The following is a 22,898-nucleotide window of genomic DNA, read 5'->3' on the forward strand; positions in this document are numbered from 1 at the left end:
AAGGTAAGTTTAAAAAAATCGGTAATAAAAGTTCTAATATCTAATGCAATTACTTTAGCAAAAAACAATATTTTGTGTTCTAAAGATAGACTCAACATTATAAGTGATATTAGAGAAAATTTCAGAACCTTTACCTGTTTTTGTTTTTGTTTTTTCTCCTCTCTTCAAGAATGTTGAGGGTATCCACCTTTCCTGGGAACCTCCAACTTCACCTTCTGGAAATATTTTGGAATATTCAGCCTACCTGGCTATCCGCACAGCACAAATACAAGATAATCCAAGTCAACTTGTGTTTATGAGGATTTATTGTGGTCTTAAGACATCATGTATAGTAACTGCTGGGCAACTTGCAAATGCACATATCGATTATACGTCCAGGCCTGCCATTGTGTTCAGGATATCAGCAAAGAATGAAAAGGGATATGGACCAGCTACGCAAGTTCGATGGCTTCAAGGTAACAATAAAAAAGCACCTTTAAATTGAGTTGTTTTTTTTTGTTTGTTTGTTTTTTTTACTGAAGCTATTGTGATGATTATTTATTAGTAACTGGTTATGAAGATTTGTCATTTAAAAGAGTATTCTCTGATTGTATTTCTAGCACTTATGAGTTTGAGTTTGTAAGTTGTTCTTAAAATGTATTTGCTCAATTTTAGATCCAAATAAAAATAGAAAAGAAGCAAAGACTCTCTGAAAATTAGTGTATGGATTCGTCCTTACAGTTATATAACTGCTCTTTTATAAAGGAAAATAGTAAAATTAAGATAAAAGCTAGAAGGCTTTATTACCCCAATATCTTTTCTAAAGGCCATGTAACTCAGTCATCCTAGAGGTATTGAGATGATTCTAGTAACTGGCTGTTGTACACTGTGCTGTCTTACTTAGTAGATGTTCTCTCCATTGTAAAGGCCCTGTTTTTGAGTACTCCCTATAACTTTATTATTCTATATGAGCAGTGATTCTCTAACAACTGTCTTCTACTGGATAATATCTGTGATACTAATATTAGGAGCCGCTATTTGATTCATTTTTTTCTTTACCTACAGTTAGCACAGAGCTTAAGAAATTAAAAAAGAAAGAGGCGAGTTTAGAAACTCTGGTTTTGAATTTTCTTTATTTTCCAAGAATCATGGCAAAATACAAAAAGAGTAATGGGTTTTCTTGATTCATACCAGGCTGATACATTGGAATATATTTTTGGCCAAAGCACTTAATGTACCTGGTCTTTGATTTCCTCATTAATACAAGAGGGAGTTAAAAGAATTTACATATAAGGTTTCTTTCAGCACTAAAATGCTGTCTTTTCATCAGAAGCAAAGTATATCTGTGAACATTTTAGCAAGTGTTTTAATGGCTCTAACTTTGCTTTTGCTGAAACTAAAACATGTGGAATTTAAAATTCAAAATTGAAGTACATGTCCTCTTTATTGCAGAAAGAAAGAAGCACCTTAACAGGACACAAGTTTTGAAATAGTGTTTTAAACATTTGTAAGATTTTTGTAAATGCTCTAAATGTTTTATTTTTGCATTGTTTTTACCTCAAAATTGTATAAACTTTTTTACAACTGAAAAATAAGCATTAGACAGCTTACTCAGGTCCCATTGCAACCTTAAAGATGCAGATAGGCATTATGGATACTCTGCCACAGGTAGCTTGTTTTGAACCTTTTAGGAATTTCCCGGTTCTGCTGCCGATACAAATCTGGAGTGAATATACAGAGCAATATAACCGCAGAAAAGATGGTTCAAACTAAGAGCCGTAATAACTGCAGGGGCCCAGGCCTATCTATTTCTACCATGCGACCTTATGCCAGGTCAGGTGGACTGAGTAGCTGTGTCCTCGAGCTTCACGTATAATACTCCCGGCCACGATGGATTTAATTATCCAGGATTGATATATATGTATGTTCCAGTTACTAATTTAAAGTGTATAGAATATTTTAATATATAATTTTTGTAAAGAACTGGGATTTTTATACTACAGTATTTGTAATTAATGTGTCTCACTAATTAAGTTTCTCTTGAAGAAAATATGCAAGCTGTTAGACACATAATGAGTGATTTCCAAACTCTAAAGGTAAAATAAATGCACTACTCTGGTGTTATTAGAATACCTTTTTTGTGGCTGTATGAATCCTAAATCTTTAAATGTGTATTTTTACAAACAATGTTTACAAGGAGCTTCTCTGGTTTGTTGTCTCAGCACCTCCCTTGGTGAGAGCTTCATTCTGCATTTGTTAAATTCATATGCTTTGCTTTTAGCATATGCTTGCTTTTTGCACTAGTAGAATTTTAACTTACCTCATTATTATGTTTGTAATCATTTGTATAGCTTCCATAATATGTCTGGTATAGGCTAAACAAATACTTAACCAAAGTTAAAATAAATGGTAAGCAGTTTTGCACATATTAAATGCTAGGGTTTTTTGTGTATATATGTGTGTTTAGTTATAAAAAGAGTAAGAATGAAAAGTTATAGTAAGTATATGTTTCAAGTCCAATTATTTTAATGATTTATCTGCTTTATTAGAAAAAGGTCTGGCTTTTAACTCCTTATTCTCTGCATTAATTAACAATTTGCATCTTGAAGCACTTCCCTTAATGACAAGGACGAAGTTGACTTTAAGCAAAGAATAGAATATTTGTTTGAGTGTGCACATTTGTAACTATTTAGTATTTGGTTTAGTTTACTTTGCTTATATGCCTCTGTTGTGCTATGAACCTGTGGTTCTAAATACATCTTATTTTCTAGAGAGAAAGGCAGTCTTGCTATATACCAAGGGATTTGTGAAAATAACAAATGTTTTTACTTTGACAATTAGCCCAGATTCTGTTATTGTTTTGTTTTGTTTTGTTTTTTGGCATTTGTGCATTAAGCACTGGTCATATTTATTGGTGACTGAAAGATGCCATTGAGAGATCTCTGTGGCTTGACATTCATAGTTAATAACAGATCTTTAAGCTGCGTGTTCATGAATAGAATGTACTAGGGTAAATAACAAGAGAAGTGCATTTAGCTTCCTATGATTTGCACATTTTCTAAGCGAAGATCCCTTTGAGTAGCAGTGGGCTAGATCATGCAGGTATCTTTCATATGAGGATTTACACTGAGTTAAATGACTCTTTACTCCTCCTTGCTGAATAAGCAATTCAGATGTACAAGCCTTTGTGCCATAGTCCTCTACCTGGGCTCTACAACTTTGGTTCACATATGTAGTAAAAAGATTTTGATGTTGCATGCTCTTAGAATTATATTTTCTAAGATATTGTATTGGCTTTGTTTTAGCTTAGTAAACTGTCTTGGCAGTTTAACTAGAAATAGGGTATTATAAACTCACTGTTATCTGCATTAAAAAAACAACAACAATCTGATTGCATGTATGAGGCCCCCTTGCTCTATAACCCAATTACATAAATATAATCATCTCTAAGCAGGTGAAACTGTTGACCTGTTATTTCAAAGACTTGTAGTCTAGCCAAGATTTGTTCTGGTTAGAGGTCTGGTCTATTATAACTGAAGGTATTTTTATTTTAAAAAATTGCAACACTTGTAGCATCAAAATCACTTGTAACATTGCCTATGAAGAGATAATTAGGTTGAAAGTTATTGCAGTAATCTGCCCATGAATGAAATAGGTTGCAAAATAGACTTGGTCTTTGACTGCTTAAGGTATAAACTGACAGTTACATTTCCCAAGACTGATTTTAGGCAGTTTTATGTATTATGTACCAATGATGTGTAAAATAAAGCACCTTTTCTATTATAACCAATTACAGGTGTTATTTGTTTTGAACTATATGAGAGAAAAATTAGTGATGGATGGCAGAGTAAATCTGTAAAATGTTGATTTTATATCGTTCACTTAAAATAATATAGGCAGTCTCATAAAGAATAGATTGTATCCGAAAACTTGTTTTTAAGTTAGTGAATTGTGTTTGGGAGTCATTTTCTCATAGAAATGTAAAGCCTGTCTCTCTAACCCTTACTGTGGCTGAGCTAGTAAGTAAAAAGGCACCTGGCTCCAGGAGACAAATCTAAACTGTTGTCATCTCTTTTGTCCTCTAGTCGCTTTTAATTTTTTGTCTTTATGCTTTTCACCCATTTAATTCACAGCAGCCAGACTTCTGTCCTGCTACTCCATCAAAACGGCTCTAGCAAAGGTCAGGGATAACTTCTCATTTCCCAAATCTAGTGATTTCTCTTGTCATTCGTAACTTAACCATTCCCTGGACACTTGGACATTTTCTTGGTTTCTATGCTACCGCTAGCTCTTCCTTCCCGTAACTCCTCCTGTCTGTAGGCCCCTTTTCTACTCGCCCCTGCCTTCATTTGTTTTTTTCAAGATTCACGTCCTTTTTCAAGATTTCAAGATGAAGCATTTCCTGACATGCTCCATTTCCAGGTAGATTTGACCCCTTTGTCTTATGCCCCCACTGTCCTTTGTCAAATCTTCTGTCATAGCTGCCTAAAAAACATTGTGTCCTTACTTGTTAGCATTGTTCTCTCCCTCTGCCAGATGGTAGGTCTTTGAGGCAGAGAGTGGGTCTTTCTATTTCTCACATATCAGCCATTTAACTGGTACTTAAATATGTGTTAACATGATTAAGGAAAATTGTCACCTTCACATTTCTCCATATTCTCACTCCCCTCTCTCAAATTGGGGTCAGAGTGGGAGGAAGGCTTTGATAGGGAAACAGATTTTAGCTCTTACTTCGGTTCCTAAGAGTTCTGGGATAAAGAATATGTCACATATATACTGGGCTAAAAGGGATTTAACATAGGTATGTATAGGTCTCAAGCAGAAGTCTTTGACCTAAAAAGATCTGAGCATTTAGTGAGATTGGTAGGTATTGCTGGGTTATGATTTTTAATATTGGATGAAATGGAAAATGAGCTAAAAATATTTCCAAACTATTTCCTTATAGGAAAGCCATGGACTCTTGTCTAACATTAGAAAAAACAACCTACCTATTTGATATTAAGCACTGGGACTGCTGGAAGACATGGAACACCAGCATTAATACATATCAAGTCAGGCCACTATTGTCACCTCCAAGCTTATAGGACAAAGGTTTCTTACACCACTAGAAAACAACATGACATTGGCACAACTTCCTTCCAGGTTTCCCAGTTAGAGTTGGGATTCCATACTATTCCTGTAACTCAAGAAGACTCTTTTTTCTTTTCTTTCTTTTTTTTTTTTTTTTAATCATGCCTGAAAAAACATGAAATACAACATTCTGGGGAGAAAAATTTCTATAAACTGAATGAAGAAAGATAAGGCTTTAAGATCCAAGGATATCAGCCTCCTTGTTCAGAATAGATTTCTGTATCTTATTAGTATCTATTTGCTTCTTTCCTATCCTCTGAGGAGCTAAAATCAAGAAATGTCCACTTGTGAGATTGTTCATTTCAGCAAGGTCATCTGAAACAGAGTGTGAGGTTCTTTTGTGTATTTAGTACCTTGGATAAATTGAATTGAACAAGGGCCTGATACTTAAAGGCCATCATATTTGCAATCTGACTACTAGTAATGCCAGTGTCTCAAATTCAAAAGTCTTGAGAATACAGGTTATAAAGCCTTTGGCCTTAGAGAGAAGGTTAGGAAGTCACAGGTATGAGGCAGTAGAGACAACAGAAGGATTCTCTATTTCCTGTTTTGATTTTGCTGGTTCAACAAAAAGTCTTTGCAGAGTATTTAGAGATGTCAGGGTGTTTACTCCTGAAGATAAAAAAAAAATGTAGAAAGTATGAGTTTGTGTTATATCAGTTATGAAAGCTATTACAGAGAAGGAAATGGCCCCCTTCCTACCCACCTCCCCCTTCCTGGTCTCCTTACCACCCAGGGACAAAAAGCTAAAGGAGGAGAACTGAGGAAGGCACAGGAGAACCTGTGCCTGAGCATTTGCAGGTTAAAAAGAAAAGGTAGGACTTGTATTTGTTTTTGAACATGGAATAACTCTATCCACTAGTTAATCATGGTCCAACAAATATCCAGCTGTGACCAAGAGGATCACTCATTCCTTGTATCTGGGGAGACAGAGTGGAAGTTCCTTAAGAACTTGAGAAAGGTTCCCTCCTAATTTCTCTGTTTCTTACTGGAGAGGGAGGAAAAAGCTGCCAGTATATTAATGACCGCCCATCATAATAAAGGCGTGGGTGTGATACTTAGGGCAGCATAGCGTGTAAGAGAGTGGGCAGAGTTCTGAAGGTCCGACTTTCTGATATAAAAGTCATCCTGCCCTGGGGGGTGCAAGATGGCGGAGTAGCTGGACCCTTAGCTCACCCCACCCCTCCTCTACAGTCATCCTGCCACCACTTGCAGTTTAGCGCCCCCTGGTGGTGTTGTCCCTTCCACTTTAAATAAAGGTGAGATTTTAGGTCTTGTAGCTGCCTGGGATTTTTAAAATAGCTACAGCGATATCTGGAACTTTCCAGTGTGTTGGCCCTGTGTTAGACCCAGTGGGGGCGAGATTGGGCCTGGAGAATACACTTTGGACTTCCCCATTTTCTGGGAATGGGTTGCAGTCCTTTTCCAGGCCTGATCTACCTCTTGAAGCAACTCACCCAAGATAATAACTTTAGCTTGCCGTTTGGGGAAAGGGGATGGATGGAATGTTTCAAGATGTTTTTTTTTTTTTTTTCTTTTTTTCAAGTTTTGAAATTGTGTAACAAATTTATGGCTATTTTCCTGAATCAGGAAAAATTGCACCTTAACTATCCCTTATTTAATCTGTGCAGTGTCACTGCCAGCAATGACCTTGGCAAAGTCACGATTACAAAATTGTTATGACATTTGTGTGACCAGCCTGACACTGTTATTGACCAATGTGGAGAAACAATAACTACCATGCACTTTCTGTATTTGGGGGGTTACTTAATACATAAATACATTATTAGGAGAATGTGCCAAAGGGAATTTGTACTATTGAAAGTCAGCAGAATTCAGTAAAGAGGCAGCGTCTCCATCCATTTATTTTGGAATTTGCATCACCTGTCTCTATTTTCTGCTTTATACAAGAGATTACACCCAGTGTACAAAGTAACCGGTTAACCAGTGTCATGTTGGTGACTCTGATTCATCCTGGCAGAGCAGGACTGTAATACTCCCATCTCGTTGGATCTGAACCTTTGGGAAACTGGTTAACTTCCGTGAGGAGTAGCGCATCTCATCCCTCTTTTTCTATTATCAGGTGCTTCTTCCCTACCAGTTAAAACAATTAGGTGATTTGCAGTGCACAGCAGTAGCTGAAATACGAGATGTTCCCTCTCTTTATTGATGAAATTATGTATTAAATAACCTTATAGCTTTTTTCTTTTAAAATATTTCTTGTGAAATAAAATGATCACACATGTATTCAACCTTCAGCATAAGGTAAACATTATTCTGGATTTTTTTGTTAATAATTCCCATGTTTTTATTTATGGTTCTACCATCTATGTATGTATCCCTAATAGTATGCTGTTTAGATTTACCTGGTTTTTAACTTTCATGTAAATGGTTCCCTCCTGCATTATATCCTTCTGTGACTTTTTTCAGGCATTGGTTTTGAAATTCCCATCCGTGTTTATGCATATAACCACATTTCATTTGTTCTCACCGCTGTATCGTATTCCATTTTGTGGCTCTCCCACACTTTACTTATCTGTTCTTCTGTTCATGGAGATTTGGATTGTTTTCCATTTTGAGCTATCAAACAGTGCTGCCCGGAACATTCTGCCAATTACAATGGAAGCTCCATGCGGGCAGGGATTTTGTCTGTTTTGTCTGATCTTGTCTGTTGAGACACTCACGATGTCTAGGACAATGGAGGGCACATGGCGATGCTCAATAAATATTTGAGGAATGAATGAATTCTTGTACCTTTCCCCTGGCGCACATGTACAAGATTTGCTCCAGGGAGGTTGTGTTCAAAGTATGGTCCAGGGACCCTTTCAGGGGCTCTGTGAGGACAAAATTATTTTCATAAAATTACTAAAACATTATTTGTCCTTTTCACTGTCATTTTTCATGAGTTTATGTATTTTTCCAGAAATGATGACATCATCACTCTGACAGCTAATCAAGCGTATACTTGTGTATTTTTGTGTTTTGAAAATGCCTCTTTTAATTTTCAATTTGGTAAATATTGATAAATATAACCCACACAAACAACTGATTTTTGAGGTCCTCAGTATTTTTTAAGGATGCAAAGAGGTTCTGAGACCAAAAATTTGAGAACCACAGCTCTAAGAAGCAGGTTTTGCTTGGTCATGCTGAACTGTTTCTGAAAGCATTTGTACCAGTTTACGTTCCCCCCTGGCAATGGTTGAGTGCCATTGTTCCATATCTTAGCAAACACTTGGTCTTGACTATCTTTCCTATTTGCCAATTGGGTGGTGATTATATGGTGTCTTACTGTGGGTTTAATTTGCATTTCCCTGATTACTAATGAAATTGAGGGTTTTTTTTTTTTTTAAATATATGAATGTGTTTCCTCTTATGTGAAGTACTTATTCATGTCTTTTCCCCATTTTTGTATTAGGTGTGTCTTTTTTTCATTGATTCATAGGATTTCTTTATAAATTCTGGGTACCAGTCCTTCGTCAGTTAAACATGTTGTATATATATCTTCTCCCAGTTTGTGTATTATCTTTTGTAATTGTATTGAATCTGTTGATCAGCCTGGAGAAAATTGATGTCTTTTCAGCAATAAGTCTTCCTAGCCAAAAACACTGTGTTCCATTTATTTGGTCTTCTTTTAATATCTCTCAATAAACTTTAATGATTTTTCTCCATAAAGGCCTTCATGTATTATATTAGATTTCTTCCTATGAATTTTTATATATTTTTAATGCTATGGTAAATTTTTTAATTTTTTCTATTCTAACTGGTTGTTTCTAATATAGATCATGTGCTATGTGTTGATTTTGGATCCAGCAGCCATGCTAAATTTTTATTCTAATAATGTATTTAGATGCTCTTGACTTTTTTAATACAATCATTATCGGCAAGTAGTGAGAATTTTCTTCTTTATGATGCTTCTGCCTTTAAAAAATCATCTTCTTTAGTTTCTGCACTGGCTATGACCTGTAGTACAATGTTGAAAAGAACTGATAGTGAACTGATAGTGAACATCCTTGTTTTAAACATCCCAGTTTAAAGGGAATGCTTTCAACATTTCAGTAATTTTTTTCCCCTGTAAATGGCCTTTATCAATTAAGAAGATTCTCTTCTATTTCTGCTTTGCTAATAGTTTTATTATGAATGGGTGTTGAATTTTATTGAATGCTTTTTTCTCATCTATTTACATGATTGAATGTTTTTTGATGTTAATGTATTAAGTAATGGTGGCTGACTTTATTATTGAACCAACCTTTAATTCCAGGATAAAGCAACTTGGTCATGGTGTGTGTGTTTTATAATACATTGCTGGACTCAGTTTGCCAATATTTTGTTTAGGATTTTTGCTTCTGTATTCATGAGTAAAACTAGCTTATAGTACTTCTTTTATGCTCCATCATTGACTAGTTTTGAGGTATACTAGCCTCATGAAATGAGTTTTTCAATTGTCTGGAAGAGTTCAAGATTGGAACGAGTCTTTAAAACCATTTGGTCTGGGCGCCTGGGTGGCTCAGTCAGTTAAGTGTCTGACTTAGGCTCGGGTCATGATCTCATGGTTCATGAGTTCAAGCCCCACATCATGCTCTCCACTGTCAGCATGGAGCCTGTTTTGGATCCTCTGTCCCCCTTTCTCTCTGTCCTTCTCCCACTTGTGTGTGTGCTCTCTCTCAAAAAATAAATAAACTTTAAAAAAAAACATTTGGTCATTAAGAGAAGATTTTTAACTATTGATTCCATTTCTTTACAGATCATAGGAATATTAGGATTTTATATTATTGAGTCAATTTCATTAAGTTCAATAAATTTTTCTAACACTTCTCCATTTCATTAAGTTTTTTGATATGAAGTAATCCATATTTATGTTTTTAGTTTCCTCGGCATCTGTAGTTATGACCCATTTTCATTCCTGTGAGTTTATTTTGTGCCTTCTCATTTGATTAATCCAGAGGTTTGAATATTTAATCCATTGTTATTTTAAAAGTAGATTTCTAAATGCTAAAAATGCATTATGGTTGTCTTAATCTTTATTTCTAATATTTTAATGGCAAATATGAGCTACAATATTTTAATTTTCTGAAATTTGAGACTAGCTTTATGATTTATGTGATCAATTTTCATATATGCTCCATGTATACTTGAAAAGAGTGTGCATTCCCCACTTGTTGAGTATGGTGTCTATTAAATCAAACTTGTCAGTCATGCTGTACAAATCTTCTCTTTACTGATTTACTTGATACTTGATTTATTTATAGAAGAGTCTCAAGATCTCATTATAACTAGATTTCTCAATTTCTCATGAAGTTCTGTTTGCTTTTTCTTTTGGCTTTATTATTAAATGCATATTAATTTAGAATTTTTGGATCTTCCTTGGTGATTTAAACCTGTTATAATTATGTAGTGACTGTTATCTCTATTAATGCTCATTGCCTTCTGTCATCGTTGTTGTTGTTGCTGTAGCAATATTTTGGTTAGTTTTTATCTGAATATCATCGATCTTTCTTTGACCTTATATTTTGAGTTTGCAAGAGACACAATACAAAGATAAGGCCAAAGAAAATTTGCCCTTTTAACTGGATACTTAAGTACATTTATATCCATAGTGATTACAGATATAAGTTGGGTTTATTTCTAGGTCCTCATCATAAATATATCTTTTAATTGTCCACTCCCCACTTTTTGCTTTGTCTTTCATCTTTCATTTTCTTATTCTTTTCTCCCCTCCTGTTTTTTTGGGTTTTTTTTAGTTTTCAATTATTATTTTTTTCTTATGAACTCTGTTTGGCTTATAAATTTTATTTGTTCTGTGTATTCTTTTGCTCCTTACTCATATTTTCTATGCTTCTATTCCTTTACATATCAATTTCCATGTGTTGGTACCAATATTAAGAGTCTTCGTGGGTGATTTTGTTGTATAAGCTGTGTTTTTGTTTTCTTGTTTTTTTCACTTATGGTACCATTTTCCTTTCAACTTACTTTTGTTAGAAAATAGGGGTTATTTGAAGTATGGGCTAAAATTGAGACCTTTAAGGGAGTATGTTTGCTCCGCCAGATACCCAGAGACTACGAACCTGAGAGCATTTTAAATATTCATTTATTTTGAGAGGGAGAGACAGAGCTGGGGATGGGCAGAGAGAGAGGGAGAGAAAATCCCAAGCAGGCTCTATGTTGTGGGTGCAGAGCCCGATGCAGGGCTTGATCTCACAAACTGAGATTGTGACCTGAGCCAAAATCAGAAGTGGGATGTTTAACCAACTGAGCCACCCAGGCATCTCTGAGAGCACTTTATATTACCAGCTTGATGGTTCTGTGATTTCAGATCACAGACCTTGAGTGCTGGTCTGTAATTACGAATTTGAGGTTGTAGTCGTTATTTATCCCCTGCTACCCGCACCAAAATCGCAACAGGCAAGGTTCCTTGCTGCCCATTTCTCTGTGGCGGTCCTACCAGACTCCAGCCTAGGTGAGCCTTAGGCTTTATGTCCAGTCCCCCTCCACTCCCATCAGTTCATGGTCTCCAGAGTTCAACAGAACTCTTGGGGCAAAAGCAGGCTTTGGTGCTGGCTTACCTCACAGCTTTCCTGTTTTCACTTCATTTTTGTGGAGTTTTGCCTACTTTCGTGTCAATGCAGTGATATATTTTAAATATATTATCTAATATTACTTTGTCTTATTCAGCATTTGCATTCGTTTTGTTTTTAGTGAGAGAGAGAGAGAGAGAGAGCACGCGCATGAGTTGGGGAGAAGAGCAGAGGGAGACAGGGAGAGAAAGCAGGCTCCATGCTCAACGCAGAGCCCAATATGGGGCTCGATCCTACAACCCTGGGTTCATGACCTAAGCTGAAATCAAGAATCGGATGCTTAACCGAATGAGCTACTCAGGCGCCCCCGGCATTTGGTTTTTTTGAACCAGGAGTCATTGAGGGTATCTAGACTGCCTTACTCTCAAGAAATGAAGTCTAAACTAGAATTTGTTTCCCTCTGCCCTTGATGTGAGTATTCCTGCTCACACAGCAGTTTGTGCTCCATAAAAAACTATAGGTTGCTTAGTTCTCTCCTTCACACTGTCCTGCAGGGTAATACTCCTGTGGTATGGGTACTGCTACTTGCAAGGTTGGGAATGTACACAAAGAACCCATTTTTTTAAAGTTCTACTTTTCCTCCAAAGTGAGGAATGACTCTGCCATTTTCTTAAATGGCTGTTAGCTCAAATATTTCTTTCTGTTCTTTGATTAGAGATTGCTTTGGTCTGAGATAAGGATTTGGTCTTGGTCTCTTGCAGACCAGAATATTGGGCATTATGTATGCGAGAATAAGCCCCCTTGGCATACCTGCCCTGGCTGTAAGGCACCATCCGTTATGACTTGTCTTTGCCTAGTGATGTGTTTTGTTTTTTAATTTTTAAAATATTTTTTAAAATTTATTTTTGAGAGAGAGAGAGACAGTACCATTAGGGGAGGGGAAGAGAGGGAGACACAGTATCAAAGCAGGCTCCAGGCTCTGAGCTGTCAGCAGAGCCCGACACAGGGCTCAAACTCGTGAACCAGGAGATCATCATGACTTGGGCCAAAGTCAGACACTTAAATGACTGAGCCACCCAGGTGCCCCGCAATGTGTTTTCAACCAAGTACCTGGTGCTTAAAGTTTTGAAGTATCTTTCATTCAGATATACTCTGAAATTGAGCCCTGGAAAATAGGTGCCAAAGACTTACTGTTTGCTCTTAGAGGACACTCAAGGAAGACCTAAATTATACCTGCCAAGAGCCAATAGTGTGCACTCTGCCCTGTCACAATATTGTCATCTTCTGTATTGTTGTGAAAGATGGAGGAGTTACCTGTCAACTTGTCATTTCCACCCCTGATGGCCATTAGGTTTCTACAGAGCCAGCACGTAGATTACTGCCGTCATTTGGCATGCTTGCTGGCATGAACCTTGGCCAAGGAGTTTTTACAATACGTTGCTTTGCACAGGTATCCATCTACCGTGCTGTGCCAAAGGAAACGGACTCTGGAGCCGGTCAGGGAAAGCTGGAACTGTGTTGTTAGGCAAGCCTACATCTTGAAAGGTGATAGCCAGCAGCCAGAGAAACGGACCCATCCCAATGTCATCTGTGGCCCATGACTTGAAGAGATTCTGCCTTCTGGTTTTAAAATCCTTAAAATCAGGTATAAAAAGCAGCATTGTCTTAAAAGAAACGTCTAAGGGGCTGTAGCAGCCAACATATAGGCTGTGTACAAACCTACTCGGTTTGGGGTGGTGACATTTTCTCTATGTGGTAATACGAAGGTTTAACAAGTTTTAAAGGCTTTCCTGATGGAGTTTAAGCTAAAATCTGAAGGGTGAGACTTAGCCAGGCACAGGAAGAGAAAGAATGTTCTAGGCAGAGGGAAGCATATGTGTTTAAGGCCATGGTGGGGAGGGCAGAAGATACAAAGCACTTGGCACAAGGAGCCAAGAAATCAGGATTGGAGCCTAACAAGCAAGAGGAAGCTAAACCTGTAGTGAGCAAAGGAGTACATCCAGCTCTAAAAGAAACCATAAATTAAAACTGAGTATTAGTTGGGATTGTTCTATTTTTTACTCATGAGCACACTAAGACTTAATATGAGTTTAGGGTCAATATACCTAAACATAAATTGTCTAATTCAGGGAAACCAAACATACATATTTAAGATAGCCTAGCTTTTGGTATAGAGCTTACCCAGTATCATGTGAGTGATTCAGAAATGTATTTTATCATATAAAGCAACAAATATGGTCTTGTTTTGGACTACTGATAAAATGACTTACGCTAAAGAGAAAATACGTATTTTTTAAAAATCTTGTACTCAAGGTTTTATTCTTGGCGTATGTTAGAAATGATTTTTTTTCATTTGTCATGCTTAATTGATACTGTTGCAGAAATCCTTTTAGTTGGGCCCTCATAACTAGGTTCAGCCGGAATCATTAAAAGTAACTGGCATTCCTTCATCCCACTAAGGCAATCTAGAAAACAGGCAATAAGGCATGTTTTGGAAGAAAAAAAAAAATACTGCATAGATATTACACTGTAGGAGGAAAAGAAACACAAATAGCTTACATCATCATACTCAAGTATATGACATTGGGAAGGTAACACGCAAAATTCTCTCTGGACTAAAGCATCTGTGTTAGAATGAGGTAGTGAGGGGGAAGACCGAGGTTACGAACGTCCTTCCACCTATGACTTAGTCACTGAAGCCCATCTCTCTCTTAAATACTCATAAAATCAGTATCTCCAGAGTTGTAAAGAAAACACTTTTAGGTTAATGTACAAGCTTATTTGGTTAAGAAGTTCTAGGGGAAGAAAATGTGACATGCAATTAAATGCAACCCAGGCCAAGGAAGAAGCCGACACTGCCTCTCCCATGCATGGAAGGAGATTGCGTACCTGACCCCAGCAGGGTGCCAGTGTCCCTTCAGAGAATGAAGGCCACATAACCCAGACTTGACCTGATTCTACCTCAAGTTTCAGTACTACCAACCAATTACTAACTTTAGACATTTGTTGTGGTTTGTACTGATACAAGTCTTAAAGTTGTCATCTTTAAACTGATTTTAGAGGAAGAGTCTGATAATCAAAGACCAAGGGCCTTTATCAGTTATATAGTGATATGCTGCCTGGATCAAGTAGAAACTATTTCATATCAAAGGCCTTCAATTTTTATGTATCTGTTTAACCTAGCAATACTACTTCTAAGAATTTATTTCAAGAAAACAGTCATCGATGTACACAAGATTCAGTGAAGTGTTGTTTATAACTGTGAAAAGATGCATATAGTCAAAATGTCCAATAGAGGATTAAATAAATTACGGTTCAGCCATACAACAGAATAATAAATGAATAAAAATAAAAGACCATGTAATGACCCGGGAAAGATGTTTACAATATATTGTTAAGTGAAAAAAGCAGGTTACAAAACAGTATGCAAGTATGAGCCCATTTTTATAAAAATATACATATTTAGCAAAGTAAAAGGACTGATGATATTTACCAAAATATTAACATTGGTTATTTCAGCATAGTAGGATGATAGTTGATTTTGCTTAATGCCCCTCCTTTTTTTGCCTATTTGAATTTTCTGTAATGAAGATTATCTTTTAAATGGGAGGGTAGTGAGGGAGTTCTTAACCTCAAATTAGTCCAGATGTGCCCCCAAAGGCGCCTTCTGGCAAAGTAAATATTTCTGTTCAGCCTGTATCTGTGAAATTGCTTCTATCTTATAAATTTGAGTGTCCTTCCAAGATGACATTCAAACTGCCTTTTAGGCAAACTGTACAATAGCAATCGTTGATATTAAACAAAACAAAACAGTTCAATTACCAACAGAAAGGAGGAAATACAAATCCTCACTTTAAAAAAGGAACAACTCGAGCACATACTACTAAATTATACAAAGTCAAACTGTCTTAAGTTTATTGCAGAGATCGAGACGGTGGCGCACTCGGAGCTGGGGCTTCTGTTTCACAGCGTCCGTCCGTCCGTCCGCCATCCGTCCGCAGCACTCACTCTTCTTCACTGCATTCACTCACCCATGCGGAAAAAGGTCTGTGGACACGTGAGGATGTCGAACGCTTCCTGGTTCCCAGAGTGTAACAGGAAACTTGACGTTTCAATTAAAAAGGTAAAATGAGGACATTTACCATCAGACTATAAAATTCCTCTTCTGGAAGAGGATACTCTAGTATTTGAAGAGATGCTTTGGAAAAATCATATAAAAATGAAAGGGGCACCATTTCAAGAGCACTAGGACTACATTAAACTTAAATGAATCCCAACATTCATAATAATGTAGCTCAAAAACAAACCTAGTCCTAACAAAAGCTCCAATAAACTAAAACTATCTTAACAGGCACAATGAACAGTGTAAACACTGTTAAAGGGCACCAAGTTTAATAGGGCAGACAATATTTGCTTCTGCATTCACACTTAATTTTTCAATTACATTTTGTAAAAAATGGTGCTGCTTAAGCTATGAATGTTTTACAAAAAATTAATTTTAATAAATATGGCAAATGCTAAAAATCTAGCTAGGTTACCATGCAAGATATTATATAACCAAGACAAACTCAAATTTATAATAAAGGCAACTTGCATTCAAAATGAACTCTACCCTTATATTTTATTAAAAGGGCAAACATCATGAATTAACCCAGCTGCTTACTTGAATTACAAAAGTAACATGATTCAATATGAAAATAAGAAACTGTCTACAAATCTCTGACAGTAATAAATTGCAATATACAATGCATACAGGAGTCATACAGAGCGACAAACTCTCATACAAAACAAAAATATTTTAATACCTTTAAAATCCAAATTTTTCTTTAAAATCATTCATGAAAAAGATTCTCAAGTCAGAATTAACACCTCAATTAGTCAAGCATCAGGAAGCTACATTACAGCTATTTAATATACAAAGAGACATCTTTCCCCAGTCATTTCCTTCTAATGTCTCTGGTTCCGGAATCGTACAGACTCGCTTCTCTCCACTCCCATTCCACCATTTCTTCAGATCATGAAAACTGAATTTGCTGAACACCAGAAATCTAAGATTAGAAAATTTAAATTGAGCAGGATTTTAAAAATAATTTTCAAATAACATGTTATAAGCATTTAAAGAATAAAAATAGGAGAGGCGCCTGGGTGGCTCAGTCGGTTAAGTGTCCGACTTCAGCTCAGGTCATGATCTCGCGTCTGTGAGTTCAAGCTCCGTATCAGGCTCTGTGCTGACAGCTCAGAGCCTGGAGCCTGTTTCAGATTCTCTGTCTCCCTCTCTCTCTGACCCTCCCCCGTTCATGCTCTCTCTCTCTCTGTCTCAAAAATAAAAATAAATAAACGTTAAAAAAATTAAAAAAAAAAAAAAAGAATAAAAATCGGCAATGAAAAAGAAATCTACTTCCCACTCTCAAATCATTCTCTCTACCCAAGGGAGCTACTTTAATAATTTCTTAATGCATCTCTCTAGAAATCTATGCAGATACGAATATGTGTGTACATATTTAATTAGTAAGAGAATACACAATTATATATTTCGAGAAAGCAATTTTTTAACAACTTTCTTTATCAGGTCCTTAATAATAACAACACAATTGATCCTTGAATAACACAAGGGTTAGGTGAGCCAACCTCTGCACAGTTGAAAATCTTCATGTAACTTCTGACCGCCCCCAAAATTTAATAGCCTGTCGACCAGAGCCTTACTGATAACATAAAATCAATTAACACATACTTTATGTTACATGTATTATATGCTATAGTCTTACAACAAAATCAGAGAAAAGCAAATGTTATTAGGAAAATTATAAGGAAAACACATTTATAGTACTGTAAAAAAAATCCGCATATAAGTGGACTGGTGTAGGGGTGCCTGGGTGGCTCAGTTGGTTAAATGTCCGACTCTTGATTTTGGCTCAGGTCATGATCTCACAGTTCATGAGTTCGAGCCCTGTGTTGGCCTCTGTGCTGACAGTGCAGAACCTGCTTGAGATTCTCTCCCCCCCTGCTTATATGCTGTCTCTATCTCTATCTCAAAAAATAAATAAACATAATAAATAATTAAGCGGACCAGTGCAGTTCAAACCCGTGTTGTTCAAGGGTCAACTGTAATGTGCTGAAATTGACTACCTGCGATAAAAATCAATGGGTACAATCAATTTTTTACAATAATTTAAAATACAAAGAAGGTTGTATTTTACCTGTTGATATGATGTTGTATAAACCATAACATTCTGTTGTTGACCATCTGCAGTTATTAAGCCAGCTGGTAACTGGTTAGCTGGAAGATAAAGTTAAAGCAGGAACAGAATCACATCTACTCTCTCGATCTGAACCTTAGGTCATGCCATTAATGTCTCATTACAATTCTGCCACTAATCAATGTCATCTTGGACAAAATCATAAACCCCCACATTTAGCATTTTAGGAAAAAAAACTCCCTAAAAAGTACATTTTTCCTATTGCAGTTTTCAATTTTCTGAATTTTCATTTCTCCAAAATGTACTTGAGCTGGGGCGCCTGGGTGGCTTAGGCGGTTAAGTATCCGACTCTTGATTTTGGCTCCGGTCATGATCTTGCAGTTTGTGAGTTTGAGCCCTGCATTGGGCTCTGGACTGGCAGTGTGGAACCTGCTGGGGATTCTTTCTCCCTTTCTTTCTGCCCCTCCCTACTCTCTCAAAATAAATAAACTAAAAATAAAGTAAAATTAAATGCACTTGAGCTAACTGCCCATGTGTACAAATCTGCAGAGAGACTGGATGGAGTTTCTAATTCATTAAGTAGATCTACACCATAGGCCTGGCTGGGAGCCACACTTCCATAACTAAGCAGTATATATTTTACGTATGAGAAAAAGAAAATATATGCCTATAAATTTTATATGAGACACAGAGTCACCATAGACCTCTTATTTCACCCGTATGACAATATTCAGGGTTTTTTCTCCAGATTTTTTATTTTTTTTAATTTTCTTTTTTTAATGCTCATTTATTTTTGAGAGAGAAAGAAAGACAGGGCGTTAAGTGGGGGAGGGGCAGAGAGGGAGGGAGACACAGAATCTGAAGGAGGCTCCAGGCTCTGAGCTGTCAGCACAGAGACCGACGCAGGGATTGAACTCAAGGAACGCAAGATCATGACCTTAGCCGAAATCTTGGATGCTTAACCGACTAAGCCACCCAGGTGCCCCCACAAATTTTTTATTTTAAAGTAATGTGTACACCCAACATGGGGCTCAAACTCACAACCCCAAGATTAAGAGTTGCACGGTCCACTGATTAACCCAGCCAGGTGCCCCTATTCAAATTTTTTTCAAAAAACCCATCGGTTCAAATTTATTTAAATCACAGATTTTATATTACAAACTACAATTCTCAATATTCCTATCTCATGTGAAATCTTAAAGCAAAAACTAGGGGCTACTGAAATCAGAACTATGGGTGAAAGGTTATAATGTCGGCAGAATTTCAATCTCTATACTCATCCCTCACTGACTTCAAATATAAGGGCATGAACTAAAGAAGTGCTGTGTCAGAATCCTCAGGGCTGATGGTCCAAAAGTACCCCCACATTTAGTATTAGTCACTGCTAACAAACTACGTGACTTATAAGAACACATTCAGTTGCATAAACGTATCATAACACTGCTTACTAAATGCCTCCTCTGTAAGTTCTTCACTTAATCCATCTGTAGTTGTGACTGCTCCACCAATTCCTTTCTCTCCTTTCATAGCCTGGGGAAGGACAAATCAAAAAAGTAATCACTGGCATTCAAAAGACACTGTTTTCTAGATGAGAATGCTTGTTTCCTAAAATTAGGAGTTTCTATTATTACAAACACTGCACAGAGTATTAACACTTCTGGTTAATTACATACAAAGAGGCCCTTCAAAATGCTAACTTTTTATATAAGCAGTAATCATCACAAGGCAGCGTTAGTAATGACCTAGAAAATCTAAAATATTTACGGATAAAAATAAAATCATTCTAATTCCACACTGCATCAAAAGGAAAATAGAAGTCTATTTACAGATGAAGTAGTCTGTTGAAAAGCACTATAAATATTCAGCCCATAAATCTACTATAAATGATCCAAGTTATCATTTAACTATATACATATAAAGCTCTCAGCCAACTGGACAGTACAGCACTATAATAGCAAGTTTAAGGTTTCAAATTCCTAAATCAAGATTATAGTTTGTACCATAGAGCTCTAAGTTTCCATCCACTTCTAAGGTTCTATGATGCAGAAGATTTGGAAAAGTACTGTGAAGAATTTAACACATTCTCTTCCTACTTTAATCACTCGATGCTAAGTCACTAATTTAATGGGGTTCTAACATTAAAGCTATTAAGGAAGTATTTTGAAAGCAATGTGAATCTGACACCCAAGTGGTAGTGTGGAAATAAATACGCTGATCTCAATTTATTTCCACAAAATTCGTACCACGGGCAAAGATAAACCCAGTAAGAAATGCGGAATAATTTAATCAATAAAAAAGGATAGTTACAATTCCGTTTTTCTCATCTGCAAGGCCTCAAGCTTTGAGATGCTCCCTCTTTTAAATTAATCATAATAACAGCATGTTACCATTGAGTGCTCACGATCAGCCAAGCTAAGTGCTGTAGACTATTTGACTTAGTTCTCTCAGTAACTCTGTGAGGTAGGTGCTATTACTCGTGTCACTTTACAGACCAGGAAACCAAGGCCTAACCTATTGAAATAATCTGCCCAGGGTCCCAGAGGTTACAGGTGGTGGAGCTTGGAACCAGCCTCGGGTGGCCGGAATCCAGAGTCCGTGCTCTTAATCATTACATAACTATGATGTCATTAGTAATAAAGGGAAAAAGAAAGGACTTACTATTTAAATACAGTAATAGAAGTGACCATATACTTCTTCTGATGAATGATACATTTAAAAAGTTAAAGCAAATCGTATATCTTAGTTTCTTAAAAGCAAAATGGAAGACAATTTATTTACCTCTCTGAATTTCTGAAGGTATAATTTTAGAGGTTCTACATAACTGTCGAAGCCTAAGGTAGACATGGCAAAGAGAATATCTTCTCCATTGATTGTCTTCCGTTTCTCCTGATGGCATCTTTCACTTGCTTCAGATGTTATAAAGCTGATGAACTCACTTACACATTCCTGAACACATTCTTTGGCATCTTTTGCAATCTGAAGAAAAAAATCACAGGTAAATCTGCAGGGAATGTAACCACCCCCTTCCTAATAACCTGCAGAAATAAAAGGGTATTCAGAAGACTATAAATTTCAGTTTATGGCTGTTAACATTTAATCTCTGAAACATATGCTAATAACGTTGACAAATTGTGTGCTATCAAAATTCCAACCTTTGGAATGAGAACAAAAACTCGAATACAAGTGAGAGAAGCCTTGACAACTATTCACAGGAAACAGATACAATTTAGGCATAGAAGCAACCACTGGCTGTCCTTACCATCCCATAAAGGCGAACACTTACTAAGCAGGTGCCCCAAGAAAATCAGTCTCCTGTGTATATAGTGTACTGCGGGGCTACACTTAGGGGTCGCTTCTCTGCCCTAGCATTTCTGCAAATAAGGACACTGGAAAATTTTAAAAAGACAAAACACTGAATTCACGTAAGGCTTACAATAGTGACATCTGGCGACATTTTTACTACTGAAGATCCAGAGTGTCAGGTACAGGCTTTGAGTTTATTAAAAAGCCCACCAAAAAGAGGCACACTGGCTACCTCATTATAAAAGCGAGAATTCTTTTAAGGGTGTGGGGTTTCAAAGTAAAGCTAATGAATTAAATTGTACAATTCCAAGTCACTTCTAACAGGAGTAACAAAAATCCTTGCTGAAACATACTGTTTTCTTTCTCCATGCCTATTTTATATCCCAGAGAAAAGCAAACAAGAGCTGCATAAATGCAGTCAGGCAAGATACTATAATGCAAGCTGTATACACAACTTTAGGTTTTCTAGTAGCTAGGTTTAAAAACACAGGTGAGGGGCGCCTGAGTGGGTCAGTCAGTTAAATGTCTGACTTTGGCTCATGTCGTGATCTCACAGTTCGTGGGTTCGAGCCCCATGTGGGGCTCTGTGCTGCCAGCTCAGAGCCTGGAGCCCGCTTCAGATTCTGTGTTTCCCTCTCTCTGTCCCTTCCCCACTTGTGCTCTGTGTCTCTCTCTCTCAAAAGTATATATATATATATTAAAAAAATTTTTTTAAATACAAATAACACAGGTGAAATGAATTTTGAGATTTTATTTAACCTAACAAATCCAAGTTATTATCTAACATTTAAACACAGCATCCATTTTAAAATGGGAGAGATTTTCATTCTTCTTTTCATACGAAACCTTCACAATGTGAAGTATGTTTTACATTTACAGCACATCTTAATTCAGACCAGCCACATTTCAAGTGCTCAATAACCGTACGTGGCCGGTGGCTGAGGCATGCAGCCTTAACCTATTTCAACAACAATCAGCAGCTCTGATTTATTTCCCCTTAAAACATAAGGAGGACCTCTCACATGGGAACTTCTAGGCTTAGCAATGCATATTTTTAAGTTTATTTATTTGAGAAAGAGCGTGCGAGCAGGGGAAGGGTAGAGAGAGAGGGAGAGAGAGAATCCCAAGTGGGCTCCATGCTGTCAGCGCACAGCCCAAGGCAGGGCTCAAACTCACAAACCATGAGATCATGACCGGAGTCACATGCTCAACCGAATGAGCCACCCAGGGACCCCCTTAGTGATGTATTTTAATAATCTATTTATTTGTGATCTTTATTACTTTCACAAGTACTTTATAAGCTGCAGTGAGAAAGTTTATTGCATTATATATAATATAAAAAGTGTGGATTTTAATTCAGACCAAGTGATGAGTAGAGTGACAATGACAGTCTATATGATTGTTTGTCTCAAGACAGAACTACTTAAAACAGAATCCTGCCTGTTAACTTCAAAAGTGTGTTAGTATTTACGATTGTACAAAAATAGCTGCTTCCAAATATAAGGATTTTTCTGTATCAGTCCAAAATGACCCAATTTGGGGGCACCTGGCTGGCTTAGTTGGTGGAGCATGCGACTCTTGATCTCGAGGTTGTTGAGTTTGAGCTGGGTGTAGAGATTCCTTAAAAATAAAATCTTAAAAAAAAAAAAGACCCAATTTTGCTGCAACATTATAGAAGTTACAACTCCATCTGCCCAAACCTGATCTTTTATTTCATTTTTTTGTTTTATTTTTTTTTAATATATGAAATTTATTGTCAAATTGGTTTCCATACAAC

The 22,898-nt window shown here is 36.8% G+C and overlaps 2 protein-coding genes across 5 annotated transcripts in view; one reads left to right on the forward strand and one right to left on the reverse strand.

Moving 5' to 3' along the window:
• HCFC2 (host cell factor C2) overlaps positions 1–14,748 on the forward strand; it is a 45,165-nt gene extending 30,417 nt beyond the window's left edge. For 2 of the 3 annotated variants that reach the window (XM_049626192.1, XM_049626193.1), the window contains 2 exons: positions 170–455; positions 13,072–14,748. In XM_049626192.1, coding sequence (XP_049482149.1) covers positions 170–455; positions 13,072–13,163 — 378 coding nt within the window. In that variant the 3' untranslated portion in view covers positions 13,164–14,748. Of the gene's footprint in view, positions 1–169; positions 7,329–13,071 lie in introns of those variants that run through there. The other variant, XM_049626194.1, reaches the window with a different exon arrangement.
• Positions 14,749–16,402: 1,654 nt separating this feature from the next.
• NFYB (nuclear transcription factor Y subunit beta) overlaps positions 16,403–22,898 on the reverse strand; it is a 17,771-nt gene continuing 11,275 nt past the window's right edge. For both annotated transcript variants that reach the window (XM_049626202.1, XM_049626201.1), the window contains 4 exons: positions 20,597–20,794; positions 19,267–19,348; positions 17,819–17,898; positions 16,403–16,669 (listed from right to left, as the gene is read on the reverse strand). In XM_049626202.1, the coding sequence (XP_049482159.1) occupies positions 16,637–16,669; positions 17,819–17,898; positions 19,267–19,348; positions 20,597–20,794 (393 nt within the window). In that variant the 3' untranslated portion in view covers positions 16,403–16,636. The remainder of the gene's footprint in view (positions 16,670–17,818; positions 17,899–19,266; positions 19,349–20,596; positions 20,795–22,898) is intronic.

The sequence above is a fragment of the Panthera uncia genome, chromosome B4 (genome assembly GCF_023721935.1).
Source record: "Panthera uncia isolate 11264 chromosome B4, Puncia_PCG_1.0, whole genome shotgun sequence".
NCBI classification, from domain to species: Eukaryota; Metazoa; Chordata; class Mammalia; order Carnivora; family Felidae; genus Panthera; species Panthera uncia.